The 17,281-nt window shown below is 41.2% G+C and overlaps 2 protein-coding genes across 2 annotated transcripts in view; one reads left to right on the top strand and one right to left on the bottom strand.

The window, feature by feature from the left end:
• paics (phosphoribosylaminoimidazole carboxylase and phosphoribosylaminoimidazolesuccinocarboxamide synthase) overlaps positions 1–3,449 on the top strand; it is a 67,413-nt gene extending 63,964 nt beyond the window's left edge. Inside the window, exon 19 of the mRNA XM_062981539.1 lies at positions 2,889–3,449. Coding sequence (XP_062837609.1) covers positions 2,889–3,055 — 167 coding nt within the window. The 3' untranslated portion in view covers positions 3,056–3,449. The remainder of the gene's footprint in view (positions 1–2,888) is intronic.
• Positions 3,450–5,591: 2,142 nt separating this feature from the next.
• Positions 5,592–17,281, bottom strand: part of lonrf1 (LON peptidase N-terminal domain and ring finger 1) — a 32,185-nt gene continuing 20,495 nt past the window's right edge. Inside the window, exons 5-12 of the mRNA XM_003221581.3 lie at positions 16,063–16,294; positions 15,884–15,980; positions 11,312–11,426; positions 9,999–10,120; positions 8,644–8,802; positions 8,398–8,560; positions 7,475–7,627; positions 5,592–6,894 (exon numbers count right to left, since the gene is read on the bottom strand). Coding sequence (XP_003221629.2) covers positions 6,736–6,894; positions 7,475–7,627; positions 8,398–8,560; positions 8,644–8,802; positions 9,999–10,120; positions 11,312–11,426; positions 15,884–15,980; positions 16,063–16,294 — 1,200 coding nt within the window. The 3' untranslated portion in view covers positions 5,592–6,735. The remainder of the gene's footprint in view (positions 6,895–7,474; positions 7,628–8,397; positions 8,561–8,643; positions 8,803–9,998; positions 10,121–11,311; positions 11,427–15,883; positions 15,981–16,062; positions 16,295–17,281) is intronic.

The following is a 17,281-nucleotide window of genomic DNA, read 5'->3' as shown; positions in this document are numbered from 1 at the left end:
GGTTGGATCCTTAGGGGCAAGTGACCATGTGCTCCTGCAGTTTGCAATACAAAGGAATGCTGAAACTAAGACAAGTCAAACACGCATTCTGGACTTTAAGAGAGCTGACTTCCAAAAAATGAAGGAATTACTGAGCGGCATTCCATGGACGCTGATATTAAAAAACAAGGGAGTTAAGGATGGATGGGAGTTTTTCAAAAGTGAAATACTCAAGGCGCAAATGCAAACAGTGCCAACAAAGAAGAAAAATAAGACAAGTGCAAAGAAGCCAGAATGGATGTCCAAAGAACTTCTAACTGAGCTAAAGCTCAAAAGTGACATGCACAAGAAGTGGAAAAGGGGAGAAATCACCAAAGAAGAATTCAAACGTATAGCCAACTCCTGTAGGGAAAAGGTTCGCAAGGCTAAAGCGCAAAATGAGCTCAGGCTTGCCAGGGACATAAAAAACAACAAAAAAGGTTTTTTTGCTTATGTTGGTAGAAAAAGGAAGAAAAAGGAGGCGATAGGGCCACTGCAAGGAGTAGATGGGGTGGTGGTGACAGGGGATAGGGAAAAGGCAGAACTGCTTAATGCCTTCTTTGCCTCGGTCTTCTCACAAAAAGAAAGCCATCTTCAACCTCAGCAACATGGAATGGACGAAGGATTGGGGGAAATCCAACCCCAAATAGGGAAACAAGTTGTCCAGGAACACCTGGCCACTCTAAACGAATTCAAGTCCCCAGGGCCAGATCAGCTACATCCAAGAGTATTGAAGGAACTAGCGGAAGTTATTTCAGAACCACTGGCAATCATCTTCGAGAGTTCTTGGAGAACAGGAGAAGTCCCAGCAGGCGAATGTGGTCCCTATCTTCAAGAAGGGAAAAAAGAACGACCCAAACAATTACCGTCCGGTCAGCCTCACATCAATACCAGGCAAGATTCTGGAAAAGATCATTAAGGAAGTGGTCTGCAAACACTTAGAAACAAATGCGGTCATTGCTAATAGTCAACACGGATTTACCAAAAACAAGTCATGCCAGACTAATCTGATCTCTTTTTTCGATAGAGTTATGAGTTGGGTCGATGCAGGGAATGCCGTGGATGTAGCATATCTAGATTTCAGTAAGGCCTTCGACAAAGTCCCCCACGACCTTCTGGCAAACAAACTAGTAAAATGTGGGCTAGACAAAACTACGGTTAGGTGGATCTGTAATTGGCTAAGCGAACGAACCCAAAGGGTGCTCACCAATGCGTCGTCTTCATCATGGAAAGAAGTGACAAGTGGAGTGCCGCAGGGCTCCGTCCTGGGCCCGGTTCTGTTCAACATCTTTATTAACGACTTAGACGAAGGGTTAGAAGGCACGATCATCAAGTTTGCAGATGACACCAAACTCGGAGGGATAGCTAACACTCCAGAAGACAGGAGCAGAATTCAAAACGATCTTGACAGACTAGAGAGATGGGCCGAAACTAACAAAATGAAGTTCAACAGGGACAAATGCAAGATACTTCACTTCGGCAGAAAAAATGGAAATCAAAGATACAGAATGGGGGACGCCTGGCTTGACAGCAGTGTGTGCGAAAAAGATCTTGGAGTCCTCGTGGACAACAAGTTAAACATGAGCCTACAATGTGATGCGGCAGCTAAAAAAGCCAATGGGATTTTGGCCTGCATCAATAGGGGAATAACGTCTAGATCCAGGGAAGTCATGCTCCCCCTCTATTCTGCCTTGGTCAGACCACACCTGGAATACTGTGTCCAGTTTTGGGCACCGCAGATGAAGGGAGATGCTGACAAGCTGGAAAGCGTCCAGAGGAGGGCGACTAAAATGATTAAGGGTCTGGAGAACAAGCCCTATGAGGAGAGGCTTAAAGAGCTGGGCATGTTTAGCCTGCAGAAGAGAAGGCTGAGAGGAGACATGATAGCCATGTACAAATATGTGAGGGGAAGTCATAGGGAGGAGGGAGCAAGCTTATTTTCTGCTGCCCTGCAGACTAGGACACGGAACAATGGCTTCAAACTACAGGAAAGGAGATTCCACCTGAACATCAGGAAGAACTTCCTCACTGTGAGGGCTGTTCGGCAGTGGAACTCTCTCCCCCGGACTGTGGTGGAGGCTCCTTCTTTGGAGGCTTTTAAGCAGAGGCTGGATGGCCATCTGTCGGGGGTGCTTTGAATGCGATTTCCTGCTTCTTAGCGGGGGGTTGGACTAGATGGCCCTTGAGGTCTCTTCCAACTCTACTATTCTATGATTCTATGATTCTATGAACAATGCCCCAAAATATCAGATAGGTGAGAGAATTTGTGTCATCCTGGATATGGAAGACAAAATGTTGGTATTTGGGCTACGAGTTCTTGGGAGTTGCATTCCGAGAACTGCCAAAGACACGCCTTTATCCAGCAGTGTCTGCGATGAATGACAACACTGAAGTGACATTAGTTTATCTGGGAAAACCTTTAGATGGATGATATTCTTGTTTGTTTTTTAAAAACAACTGGGACATGAAAATCAAGTTGACGATAAAAGGAAATATTTAATTTTTTTTTTAAAAAAATGCTGTAATTCCCTTCCTCCCTCCTTTAACAGACATAAACTGCATGGGAGAACTTCTGCCAGTGATTGAAATGTGGCTGAATGTTTCTGGGGGTGGGGCAGTTGGGCTAGGAATGAATAGCTGATGTAGAATACTGAGCATTGTCTGTAATTACACATTAAAATATGGAAATAGGTTAGTTGTTAAAAGGCAATGAGATGGGCATAAGGATATTAACTAAAATTGTGAGCTCCTTCAGAGGGAATACCTATGAAGTTTAGATGATATACATACAGTATTGCTGGTTTTCTATAAATATAAAAAATGACTGCTGTAAATTCTCTCCCCCCCCCCCTCCTTTTCTTTTTAAACAGGTCTTGGTTGTTCCACAATTCTTTCACCTGAAGGTGCTGCACAGTTTGCTGCTCAGGTTTTTGGGCTGAATAATCACTTTATTTGGGCCAAGCTGCGGTCAAGTATGTTGAATACATGGATCTCCTTGAAGCAGGCTGACAAAAAGATAAGAGAAGGCACTGCATAGAAGATTTCTTGATGGTGTACTATTTCTTAGACAAGAACTCCTCTCATAACAGAAACTAACTTTTATAGTTCTTTTGTCTGATGTTTTTGCAGAGGTGGCGTTTTTCTTCCAGACAACTGAAGACTAACTGGTTTTTTGGAAGCTAGAACATCATATTACTCTAATAGAATCATTTTCACTGCTCTGTACTGATATATAATCTTGTTGAGAATATGCCCACTAGTGATTCACCAAAACTTTGTATTCAAAACTTAGCAATAACAAATAGATTAAAATAATAAGACCCTATTCTGGAATGTAATTTGGCATGGTATTTGTGGACCTATCTGTGCTGAAGAGAAAGATATCAAAAATAAGTCACTACAACTGATAATAAAAACATATTTCAATGTTGTGCTCCTTTGCCTTCTTTAAGAACTGTATAAACCATGCATGGAAACACCCGCATGGCGCTATCTATAGTTGTAGGACTGGTATGTCCAAGTAGTTGCAAACATACAGTGGCTACTGTAGTTTAAAACAGCAATGTTGAACCAGTTTTAAAACCTACCCACTCTGGTCTATGTATATACTGTTTTGAGTCCCGTCCCCCCCCGCCGCCAACTCTCATTTATACTCTGTTTTAATCATTCTAGATGCCTTCCCCCGCCCCCCCCCCTTTCAGGAACAAGGAATTGGGCAGTAGTAACTATCCCTATTAAAGCCCATTTGGGAAAAAGGAGAAATAATTTCTCCACCCCTTTTCCCCCCCAGTATAATTACTGGGCGAAAAAGGGGTGACAATGCCAGGAGACAAAAGTTTTTATTGATAGTTGGGCATGGCTGCCATAATGTAAAGACTTATATATTTCATGTGCAAAAGGTTCCAGATTCAGGTTTTGGCAGAATGTTTGAAATACACATGATAACACTGAAGAGCCACAGGGCTATTTTGCCAAGTTGGATACAACATGTTCACATTTTAGCTCCATCCAAGCAATCAGATGTCTCCACTGAATTTTGCTGTTGCTCCAACTCTTCAGTGAATGCAGTTGACATTTTACCTAGAACTCATGAAACACTAGACAACAAAGTTCATTTTGTTTATCTATATTTCTAAATTGAAGGCATGAAGATTTGGGAGTCATCTCTCATGCCTGGCAATACATAATAAAATACTGATTACATAATTTTTCCTTTGAAATAAATACCAGTTTTAATGAGATCATTCCATTAATTTTGAATGAGGGTAACATCTAATTGTGGTCCATTCTGCTAAGCTCTCCTAACAAACCTGAATGGTTCACTTCCACTGATATATCAAAATAAGCATCCCTTGATTTAATTTCTAGCACAAGGATCTTTACTTTTTAAAGCCCTACAGGATCTGGATGGGTGTGTGTATTTGACCAAGTTTAGTGTTCTCCAGTTCTTGTTATGTCTTAATATTCAGTCATTTTCAGGAGTTTAAGAATAATTACAGGGAAGGGAAGAGTGACTGATTCATGTTATCACAGCCTCCTTAATGTGTTTTTAGAAGGTTATGGGATGGGTGGGAAACCCAATATACAATTTGAGAAGGGTCTTGGAGCTGCATTCCAGCAGTGAGGACAACTGTATTTTGCTACTTAGAATTCCATGCATGTCTACACAGAAGCAAGCCCTAGTAAAACAGCTTTCATGCCTGCAAAATATTGTTTTACTCTAGGCATTTACAAAATTAATTTTTTTGTCTAGATATATCGGGAATGAGAAACACTTCTGCGCTTCATCAAATCTGTTACATGAAAGTTCGCTGCTGTATTTGGTTCACACTGTGATGAAATGGATACAAGGTTGCATTGCGTATGATCACCCTTCATGACTATGGAAAGAATAGCATACAGACATCTGGACTAAGTACACGATTAGAAGTATACACAAGTAGAAGTAAAATATGACAAACCCAGCAGTTCAACAAAAACAAAAACCTTCCAAATCAAATTTATTTTTAATCCCTCCTTGAAAAAAAAAGATAATTAGATCTATCAGTTCATGATCCTGGCACCAATTTATATCAGAAACATTCCTCAGAAAATACTGAGGATAACTCATGTTATAGCATGCATTTCATTAAGCAATTCTGCAGGAACATTTTACTAGAACTCAAGTAGTTCCCAATTATAGAGTCGAAGGAAAGATCTACATAGATAGGGCTGGAAAACTTAGTCTACATAGTTAACTCAGTTCTGTGAAATAGCCTAAACATTTCAGTACTTTGCTACCCTCTGAAACAATGATTCATGTTCACTCACAGAAAAGTATTTCTATCAAATGACAATGTTCCTACACTAAATTGTATTTAAAAACAAACTAGGTTTCCACTTTTAAAGTCTGGGACCAGCAGTTCCCACATTTAAATATTTTAAAATGAAGCCAGTGATCAACTGCTATGGCCTGTAGTCTTGCTATCATCAATCGATCTCAGCTGATAAGAGGTCCTACTATGGCAGTTCACAATACTTGCCATTATGCTCTAGGAACAGGCACTTTCCAACAGTAAGAAAAAGGACATACATTTAAAAATATATAAGCTTTAGGTTTATTGAAAATTAAATATTAGCAAAAGCAAGGTTTGTAAAGAAATATGTTACAAAAAGATTTACATACAAGACAGACATTCACAAATGGAAAACTACGAAAGTAACTATTGGCAAGCAGAGTGCTAACCTTTGCATTGCAGTGTAATATTGATATGAATAAGGCATGGAAGTCCTATATGCACCAAACACTTTCAGACTCTTCAATGACTAGTAGGACTTTTGTACTCGTGTTTCAGTAGTTCCCAAACTCTCACACCTGTGTTTTGGAAGGGTATGGTGAGTGAGCCACAGCTGATTCAAAGCTATAGTAAGTAGTACACAGTTGCATTTTCCAATTCACAAGTTTGTGTCTAGGCATATACACAAATGCTTAGCAATCATTGGTGTGTTCAACTTTTAGTACATTCAGCCTTACTTTTATTTTGGTTATCTTATTGTGTACTTGAGAGACTACTTTCTGTACTAAACACTCTGCTGTCATGGATCCAAAACCAGTCTCTCAATGCACAGCTATAGGGAATACGTTCACAGTTTTAATAGCTTTTGAACAAACACTCTTCTCTGTTGTTCTTTAACATGGCTCTAAATTCATACAATCATTTTTATTATGAAGTATGCAAGAAAACATCTTGTGCCATTATTTAAGATAAGTCACTCACAAAACAGAAGGTTGCTACTGCAACATCCAATACTACATTTTTAAACAATTGTGCAAATAGCAACAGGGTTGCATCTGAGGCAAGTTCTGATTTGCAAGATTTAGAATGCATCTTTAAAATTGTAAACCTGGACTGATAGTTTAGATCCTATACTTTCCACCATTTTGAAGTTGTCATGTGGAAATACTGAGCTCTTAGGATTATACATTCTCACTTGTATATAGTGCAAATAAAGTAGAAATTTCCACATATTTTGTTGCTGGATTTTTTTTTCTATGTGCAGTTTTAGTGGTATCCTTCTCACTGAAGGTATCCATGTGATGAACTACTGATGCAGGAAAACAGGAAAAGCAGTTCTGATAAGTTCTCAAACCAGCGCTAAAAGTGCAAATGCTGCAACCCCCCCAACTGCAGTTACAGATAGAAAAGGGCAATGTTTCAGTAATATCCAGGCTGTTAGTCATTTTGACTGATCTCTAGAAAAGTATGTCAGTATGTCTTGAATTTTTAGCAGGCGTTCTTTCAAAGATTTCATAGAGAAAACAGTGAGCTGGTATCTGGGGTCTACAGGAAGGACAGCCAGAAGCCACCAACACCAAGCAGGTCCATTAGCTGTCTCCTTAAAACAAAGAACAAAAAGCGTTATATTTGGTATCTCCCAGAAAAAAACATTTTGACAAAAGGTTTATAATACGAGTCCCAAAAGAACATTTTCTCCTCCAAATATACACACAGTGGTCTCGATCTGTAATTTCAATGAAATTTAGATGAAGAAAGGAGTTCCTTTAAAAGAATCCACATTTTCTCCTGATATTTCACCTGCATCTGTGGCAAGTGTCCTCAGAGATCTGTTCATAACCCTATGAACAGACCTCTGAGGATGTTTGCTCAGATGCAGGTGAAATGTCAGGAGAAAATGCTACTGGAATATGGCCATACAGCCCAAAAAAATTCACAGAAACCCAGTGATTCCTGCCATGAAAGTATTCAACAACACAATCCACATTTTGTCTAATACCCAGGCTATTGATAGCTTTACAACACTATTCTAAATCTGGAGTTTTCAAAATCAACCTGAATGGCTATGATAAAAAGAGCCTGCTTTGATACATCCATGTACAGCAGGCTTCTCCCTGCCATTGCTCTGCCACTATCAAGGAAGCTAGATCAAATTTACATAACTGTAATAACCTAGATACCTGTATGTTTTCTTCCCTCTCAGGCATTGGACCAAAGTGCTGAAGTATTTGACTACGAAATTTGTTTCTTAAACTTTGGAACCAGCTGCAAGCTTGACTGTATACAAAATCATGGAGCTCTCCAAGTTTCTTCTTCTCACAGTCATTTTCAACCTATACATGAAGAAAGTGAAGGGAATCACATGACATCATAGTAATATACAGAAAGAGAATTCAGAAACACATCAACTCAAACCACACATTGTAGAATTAGGGCAAGCTGGCTCTAACACTCACACACTACTTCCTGCACCCGCAGTCCAACAATAAAGGAATTGTCTTTATTAAAGCTATGGAGATACATTGTGTTCAATAAATGTGTGTACACAACAATCAGGGAAGTACTGAAGGCCATATTCTTCTCAGAAATTGTTTACAGTATTGTTACAAATGCATCTTTCTTTGTTTAAAATTCACATCTATCCCTGTACACTGCAAGTAGTACATTTTCTCCTTGCTATTCACTTTGAAAATACAAGGGAAAGTTAAAAACACCAAAATATGTAGAAGTGTGCAACTTAATGAGTCATTTTTTAACATTACAACTCCAGAATCCAATAGCCATGTTGCCTGTGGACCATTCGTGAGAAGTCATGGCTCGCTTAAAAAAATAATAATGCTTGGTAGTGTAGACAGCAGTAGGAAAAGAGGAAAAAATGCATTTTAGGAATTTAATCAAGGAAGCCATGGCTCAGAGGTCTCTTATTCAAAAGTGGCCATAAGTTAAAGCAACATGACAGCATTTAGCAACAGCAATTCTATCAAAGTAAACTTTCAAAATTCAAGGGAAACGACTGTCACATGAACACTGAAATGTTACATTCAAGATACACTGTTAAAACTTGCATTTTTTAATTTAAGTCTTAAAAGAAAAGTTTCAGTACCTTTATATCTTCCAAATACTCAATGTCTGCAGTATGGTAGCCATCCTTCATCCCTCTTCGAAGTACTCTAAATCTCTTTAATCCAACTGTATCTACAACAGATCGCCCATCTGGCAGATAATCAAGATTTCTAATGTACAGCATGCAGCCATAATCTGCAAAGCTAGAAAAAAAGGCCACTGTATTAGATACATACAACCACTGTTTTAGATTTTTTTTTAACTTTTAGAGGAAATAGAGACATACCCATTTTGAGGGTCGCTGATACACATCCCGAATTGTTTTGTCTCTGTTTCTATACTTCTTCGAATCATCAGACGGTATCTTGGTTCAAAAACATGGAGGGGGCAAGGCACAGTTGGGTAGGCCATAGTGCAAACAAAGATTGGAACATTCTTGATCAAACTGAAGACAAAACACATAAAATAGAATTATGGTATTATGTTAAAAGTTACATCTTCCTGCTCAGGTAGAATTATAACTCAAGGAAGAGGTCAGCCTTCACAGACCTTTCCTTCAGAGTCATTGCACATTGCTAAAAACTTTTCTTGTCTCTTTTAAAAAGTGAATGAATCAGCATTCAAAAAGTTCAGTCAAGGTCTTACATTATGCTATCAGGACAAAAGGTGATGTAAACACACACCATACTTTCCTACAATTGAACTATAGTCATTTTGAGTGCACACTCAAGCATTTATCTTTAACAACATGAAAGGATAACAATCCTAAAGCCTTTGAAAGCAATGAGAATCAAACCCTATTGAAAATACTATTTCAGTATTATGAAGTTGCACAAATAAAAGATCACTGCTTACATTAGCAGAAATATTTTCCTTTGTTTTACCCTGGTGCTTAACAATTTATACAACTGCAAAGATGAATAATTGTGGGGGAGATATGCAAGATTCATTTTGATTATATACACAAGACTTAACTACATTTCCAATTGTACTATAGTGAAAAATATTTCCTAATTTTTTAATCTATAAGCTAATATATTTATACTTCAGTGCTGAAGCCAAAATAATACTGCTGAGACAGCAAACTTCTGTCTGTAGATCAACATTTTCCACAAACAAATAAGAAGAGGGTGTGTAAATATGACCAGCATACATGGTAACTCCTGCCATATTTTCTGTTCTTTATTATTAAATCCTCACTCCTTTCCTTATACACAATTATAATAGAGCTGGATTTAAAAAGCAAAATGTATGTTGTCATCATGCACAGATTGAGTTGAGAAGGAAGAAAACCTACACTGAAATTGATTAGCTCACTATGAAGCTCTCTGAATACCTTTATCAAACCATCATAATAATCAGAGAAAGGTTACTGCATCCTATTCTGGGCTCCTTGAAAGAATATGATGAAAAGTGTGCTGGAAGAATATCAAGATTTAAACACATCGGAGAAAAACCTCAGTTCATTTTATAGCATGCAACAGTCAATGAGTTAGTGTAATACCATAACTGACTTGGTAAACTGAGGGTAAACAATTTTTAAAACTTTGCTCCTCAACTCCTTTTAAAATTGAAAATGGGCACACAAATTGTTGCGTGAAAAAAAGAAAAAAAAAGTACATACACACATATAAAACTTGCCTTGCATGTTCAGATATTTCTTCATCGTGAATTCTTTTTCTCTCAATTAGTTCAGCAGGCATATACTTCATTATTAATTCTTCCAACAACTGTGTGATGCTATATTTTCTACTTGCCAGATACTAAAAATAATGAGATTAAAATGTTAAGATATTATACATTTACGGCAATAATTAAGCTGCTCAGAATTCACGTTTCATACCATCTCAATGTGATTTCAGAACATCAAGCCAAAAAACCCCCAAAACAAAACAAAAAGCCCACCACAAATTAATCTTAGGCTATACTTACAAATTCCAATCCCCAGCAGATTTATTAAAAATGTAACCTAAACTTATCAAATCTTTCAACTGAATTTTACTAGATCTAGAATATAAGCAGACTAATCAAATAAAAATGTGATGACTCCAAGTTTATGCCCATTACTAACTTCTCACCTTGTGACAAGCCAGCAATAGCATAGGCTACACAGTGAGCATTTGTGTCTCTTCCTGCCCGCACAGGTCAGTTGCACCATCCATAAGTGACAAAGCCCTCTTGTGGCCTTTTTGTTTTAAAAGAAACCCTTTGGCCTCTTGCAAAGGTTGTTGCTGAGAAAGAAAAGGTCAGCAGCAGCTTTCAAGAACAAAGAAATGCTTCATGCTTGTTCTCTGGTCATTGCTGGGAGGAGACACTGTGCAAGTATTTGGGGTGAGTGACTACATGTCACGATCCAACAACATAGTTTGTGTGTTTGTTATGGGGTAGGGTATTCATGCATGTACTTTTGCCAGAATTGTATCCTTAAATCTTCCTATTACTACTGTCTTTTTGTCGTAAAGATCAAAAGTCAAGGTTGTTTACAAGTGTAAGACGAATGAATGAATGAAGTTTTATTTATATCCCATCCCATCTCCCAAAGGAACTCAGAGCAACTTACAACAAAACGATATCATAAATTTAAATCACCAAAAATAAAACGAGTCAGAATAAATAAGACGGAATATAAGTCAAGAATGTCACAATCAATATAAGTTGAGACTGACCAATAGGATTTAGGCCATGATGTTTCTTATTATTGGATCATTTTCCTTTTAGGCACAAAAACATTCAGGATCAACAACCATAATATACTGAAAATCTGACTGTTTCATCAAGTAGCCCACATTCTGAACTATCAGATTTTAATCAGCTTCTGTAATGGGTAATCTGAAAACTGTTTCAGAAAACATACATTCAGAAAAATCAAGTTTCAACCAAAGGGATTTTAAAAATTAAACTTTATCACGAAATATCCCCCCCCCCCCCCCACAAACATTCATTGAACACATTACCTCTTTTAAACTTTCTTTACAAAGAGGGCACTGAGGAGCATAGTCTAAGCAACGTTCCAAACAATTCCTACAGAAAGTATGGCCACATGGTGTTGTCACAGGATGAAGGAAGAGTCTGAAACATAATTTCAAGATGTCATGTTACAGTCATTTTAAGCAAACAACATCACTTATTTTCTAATTAGAGTGAGCTAGAGAAAAACCAAAGCTTGACAACAACGAAGCAGTATTAGCATTTATTAATGATTCCATATTTTATGCTGTGTGTCTTTTTTCTAGCATATGCAACCAAGCGAATTCTAAGACTAGATATTTTAGTACTCAGTGGAATATGATCAGAAACCCGATTATTCCCAAGTGTTCTTCAGATAGCCTTATAATATATGTCAAGATTATCTGCTTGTGTCTGACCTGCTTTTATTATCTTTCCATTCCTTTCTAAAATGCCTGCTTTTAATTAGTTCGTAAGCTTTTGTGCAAAAACTGTTTTTTAAAATAATGATGAGCACCTGGCTGTCATAGTAGAAACAAAATAAATAATAATAATAATAATAACAATAATAATAATAAAACTTTATTTATACCCTGCCACCATCTCCCCAACGGGGACTTGGGGCGGCTTACATGGGGCCATGCCCAGAACAATACAATATAACAAAATATAAAACAACACATCATAACACAATTAAACAATACAATAGATAATAATATACATAAATAACACTGCAACTTAAAACACTAACAAACAACAAGAACAAGGTTTTGTCAACTAAAATGGTTTTAGGAGCTGCAATAAGTGCTTCCTAGAATGTCAAGCATATTCTGGTATATATTTGATTTATTTATTTATTTATTTTTCAAACTTATATGCCGCCACTCCCCTAGGGCTCGGAGCGGCTTACAAGAACCGGCTAAAATCAACAATTTAAAAAACATTTTAAAAACATCTTTAAAAAAATCTTTAAAACATCCTAAAAGCACCTTTTAAAACATCAGCAACAGAACTCAAAAGCCTGCCGAAACAGGTGTGTCTTACATGCCCTGCGGAAGGCCAACAAGTCCCGCAAGGCACGAACTTCAGGTGGCAAGGTGTTCCACAGAGATGGCGCCACTATTGAAAAGGCTCTGCGTCTAGTTGCAGTTAGACGCAAGGTCTTAAAACTGGGGACTTCCAGCAGGTCTCGGTCCTCAGAACGGAGGGATCTCTGGGGTTTGTAGGGGGTGAGGCGGTCCCTCAGGTACATCAGCCCTGGACCATGTAAGGCCTTGAAGGTAAGCACCATCACTTTGAAAGTGATCCGGTGCTCAATTGGTAACCAGTGCAGCTGCCGTAAGATTGGTGTTATGTGGCATCTTATCAGGACTCCCGCAAGGAGCCGGGCAGCTGCATTTTGCACCAATTTGAGCTTCCGGATCACCGACACAGGAAGGCCAATGTAAAGGGCATTACAGTAATCCAGTCTCGAGATGACTGTAGCCTGGATCACTGTAGCCAGGTTGTCCCTAGATAGATAGGGGGCTAGCCGTCTAGCCTGCCGAAGATGAAAAAAGGCAGTTTTGGTAACAGCGGAGACCTGGGCCTGCATCGTCAATGAAGGGTTCAAGAGGACTCCCAGACTCTTTACTAGTGAAGACGGGCGTAGCACTTCGCCATCCAGGGTTGGCAACTGGATATCCCCACTGCCCGGTCGGCCCAGCCATAGGACCTCCGTCTTTGCTGGATTCACCCTCAACCTACTGGAATGCAACCATCCAATAATGGCCTCGAGGCACTGGTGAAAACTGTTGGGTACAGTGAAAACTGTTGGCCTTCCATCTTTAACACAAGCTGAGTGTCGTCAGCATATTGATAACACTCGAGCCCGAAATCTCGGACCAGCTGAGCAAGTGGTTGCATATAGATGTTAAACAACAGAGGGGAGAGAATGGCCCCCTGAGGAACCCCACAATGTAGAGGGGACCTCTCAGAGACCAGGCCCCCCCTCTCCACTCGCTGTCCACGGTTGTGAAGAAAGGAGGCCAGCCAATTTAAAGCTGTCCCCCTAACTCCAGCAACGGCAAGGCGGTGGGTCAGAAGATTGTGATCGACTGTGTCAAATGCTGCTGTGAGATCCAATAACACAAGCAACACCGACCCGCCCCGGTCAAGCTGGCATCGGAGATGATCTGTGATGGAAACCAATACAGTCTCTGTCCCATGCCCCGCACGGAAGCCAGACTGGAAAGGATCCAGTCCGGCTGTGTCGTCTAGGAACTGCTGCAGCTGCACCGCTACTGCCCTCTCAATCACCTTGCCCAGAAATGAAAGATTCGAAACTGGGCGGTAGCTGGAGGGAACCAAACTATCTAAATCTGGTTTTTTCAGCAGAGGAGAGACCACTGCCTCTTTTAATCCCTCTGGAAAGACTCCTTGCTGAAGGGAGCTGTTTATTATCTTCAGCAGCGGGTCACGTAATCCCTCCAAGCAGGATTTTACTAACCAAGAGGGACACGGGTCGAGGGAGCAAGTGGTCGGTCCAGCTGCAGCTATGAGCCTATCGAGAGCCTCTGCGTCCAGTGGGATGAACTGGTTGAGGGTGGGCCCAGCAAGTGGCCACGGAGTCTCAAGTTCCCTCATTGTATCAGTTGTGGCGGGGAGGTCCCGGCATAGTAGTGAGATCTTGTCAGCAAAATAGCTTTGAAAAGCCTCGGCTGAAGGGGCCTGATCATCACTTTTTGGGTTGGTAGGAACCGTCGTTAGAGATCTAATTATTTTGAACAATTTTGCAGGGCATGAACTGGCGGACTCTATCAAAGAGGCATAGTTATACTCTCTTTGCTTCGATGGTAGCATGCTCATAGGACTCCATAAATGCCCTGTAGGCTGATCTCGAAGCTCTGTCATGAAGTTCTCGCCACACGCCCTCTAGCCGTCTCTTTTCCCGCTTCATCGATCGAAGTTCCTCGGTGAACCAAGGAGACCGATTTCGGCGGGGTTGGAGAGGGCGTCTAGGGGCGATCTCGTTGAGTGCATTGGACAGCCTGATGTTCCACATGTCCACCTGCACATCGATTGAGTCGCTGACAGGCTCCAGATCCTTCAGAGCATTCTGGAACCTACTAGGTTCCATAAGTCTTCTTGGGCGAGCCCAAATCGGCTCGGCGCCCTTGCCAGGTGGGTAGGCATGCTCCAGCCTGACTCTCAGGGCACAGTGATCCGACCATGGAACCTCTAAAATAGAGGCTTGGGTTACTTGAATTCCTGCACTGAAGATCAAGTCTAGCGTATGTCCTGCTTGATGCGTGGGCCCAGTACTGCAGAGCAAGAGTCCTAGTGTCTCCATGGTAGACACTAGGTCCATAGCCGCTGCTGAGCAAGAGTCCGTATCAGCGTGGACATTGAAGTCCCCCAGGACAACAAGTCTGGGGAACCTCAAGGACCACTCCGACACAGTCTCGAGCAGCTGGGATAGGCTGTCTGCTGGTGCACTAGGCGCACGGTACACCAGCAGAAAGGCCATGCTCTCAGGGGAATCCCACACCAAACCAACACATTCAGTGCCAGAGATGTCCACAACAGGAACTGCCCTAAGAGAAAAGCTTTCTCGGGAGAGCATAGCCACCCCACCCCCACCTCCACCCCCACCCCGCCTCCCACTCCGCATCTGGTGGGTGATTACATAACCTGGAGATGTTATTTCCTGGAGTAGGATCTCGTCCCCCTCTTGGATCCAGGTTTCAGTGATACACACTAGGTCAGCTCCCTGGTCAGTAAGAAAATCTCTGATAGTAGCAGTTTTATTCCTTATGGACCTAGCATTCACCAACACCAGGGTAGGAGGGGAGGAAACTGGTCGCCTGTCATAGGTGCACTTGGGGATAGGCCGCAGGTCAGAGGGGGGCCGAGTCTTCCGTCGACTCAGCCTCCCTCTAATTTATATTGTGTCCATACAAGAAGATGGGCTGCAAACAATGTTGGCAGAAGATATTAAATGCAGGAGCTAGTGACAGCAAGAATGACTTTCTTAACAACCACAAACTAACACACAACAACCACTTTGAATAATGCTTATTTGGAGGACAAGTACAGGCTGCATGCAAAAAGCAACTAGTAGGGTTGGATAACTAAGTTTGAGAAACCATTTCTAATTAGATTCGACATGGCTTTCATTTAGGATGTAGACTTGAAACAACTGAAATGATGCAGCCACTTAGACTTGCCTTAGCATCATGACTCTCGTTAACATGGTAGGAATGACCTTGGTAAATCTTTTAACCATGTATGACAAAAAGGTGTCCCTGAGGATGTTGGACAGCACTTCCCAGCACTCTGGGCAAGACTACTGGGACTCCATCAAGAGTGCGGCATAATTCCCACCCGTGACACAGCACTGCCAATGCATACCATCCAGACAACAAGATCTACACACATATGGAGAGATCTTCAAACATTATGCTTGTCCCTTGAACAGCATGGTATCACTTTCAAATGGAAGCAACTTTTGGTAGTTTAATGAAAGGCTCCAAATATAAAAGCTCCCATAAAACAGTAAAGGACAATGATAAAAATAAGATAAAAGAACCCTGCATTACCTCATACACAGTGAACACTCAAAGTCTGACACATCAATCAAGTCATCAGGGATTGCTTCATAGATGAACGAAAAGGCAGCATCCCTTTTTGTATTTTCTAAAACACAAAAGAAAGTATTATAAAAAAAATATAAAACATTGTATAGATCAGAAAACCACAAGAATGACTGAATATTTACCTCCTTGTTTTTTATGCTTATTCCTGCCATCCTCACAAACAGTGAAGTCTTGCTCTGAGAGAGACAACTTCCTTTTTAATAAAGCACCCTTTTCTTGGCAAGAAAGCAGAGGTTCAGAAGAAACCCTTTTTAATCCATCATCTTTGGCCATTTTTTCAGTTGAGTTAAGGGAATGGGCAGACTGTGTACGATGCAAACTTCCTCCAACAGACTCTGATGTGACTTCTAAATCCTATCAGAAAACAATGAGAAGAAAAGGAGAAACAACATGAAATCTATTTTATATAATTCCATACAGGGAAGTAGCAATTAATACTCTTTCAGTGGCTTCACAGTTCCTTAAGTAAGCCCTCCTTGTCAGAGCCTGGACAAGAAACTGCCCTGACACCAATATAACATATACAGTAGAGTTCTGGTTATCTGACATAAAGGGGCAGGCCTAATGATGGATAACCGGAACTGTTGGATAATAGGGAGGCCCTATTATCCAAGCCTCTCCCCAAGGCCCAGGCTCCCTCCGTCGCTGCGAGGGAGGAGGCCGGGGGCTTGGCGAGGAGGAGAGGGACGGTTCCCTCGCCAAGCCCCCGGCTTCCTCCTTCGCTGAGAGGGAGGAGGCCGGAGACTTGGCATGGAGGAGAGGGATGGTTCCTTCACCAAGCCCCCAGCCTCCTCCTTCGCTGCGATGGACCCTTACCGGAGGAAAGAGTTTCCTCCCTCTGGTAAAGGCCTGGCTTACAGCAACACACTCCAGGTTTCTCCAAAGGCCCAGGCCCTTACCTTCCATGGCTGCCTCTGCGTCTGCATCCCCCTCCTCCGCCGCCTCGTTTTTCACATCCTCCTAGGGCAGCCCGAGGAAGAGGGGGAGAAAAGTCCTCCTTCCTCTCCCTCTCTTGAGCTCCTTCCGGCTCAGCAGTGCTCCCTTCCTCGGGTTGCCCCAGGAGGATGCGAAGGAAGAGGCACGGAGGAGAGGGAGGCAGAGGCAGCGGCAGCTATGAGCGCCTGGGGGAGAATACAACGTGATGCCAAGCCTTTGGTGGCACGTCGGATAATATGGAGTGTCGGATAAGCGGAAGTTGGATAAACGGAACTCTACTGTATTGAAAAATATTGTATGGTTTACTTTTCCATGGTGTAGTGATTTGACCAATGGATTACAATGGAGCTAATGGTTCAAATCCCCACGGAGTGACCCTGGGCAAGTCACAGACTCAGAGAAAGG

The sequence above is a fragment of the Anolis carolinensis genome, chromosome 5 (assembly GCF_035594765.1).
Source record: "Anolis carolinensis isolate JA03-04 chromosome 5, rAnoCar3.1.pri, whole genome shotgun sequence".
NCBI classification, from domain to species: Eukaryota; Metazoa; Chordata; class Lepidosauria; order Squamata; family Dactyloidae; genus Anolis; species Anolis carolinensis.
This window is presented reverse-complemented; position numbering and strand designations above follow the sequence as displayed.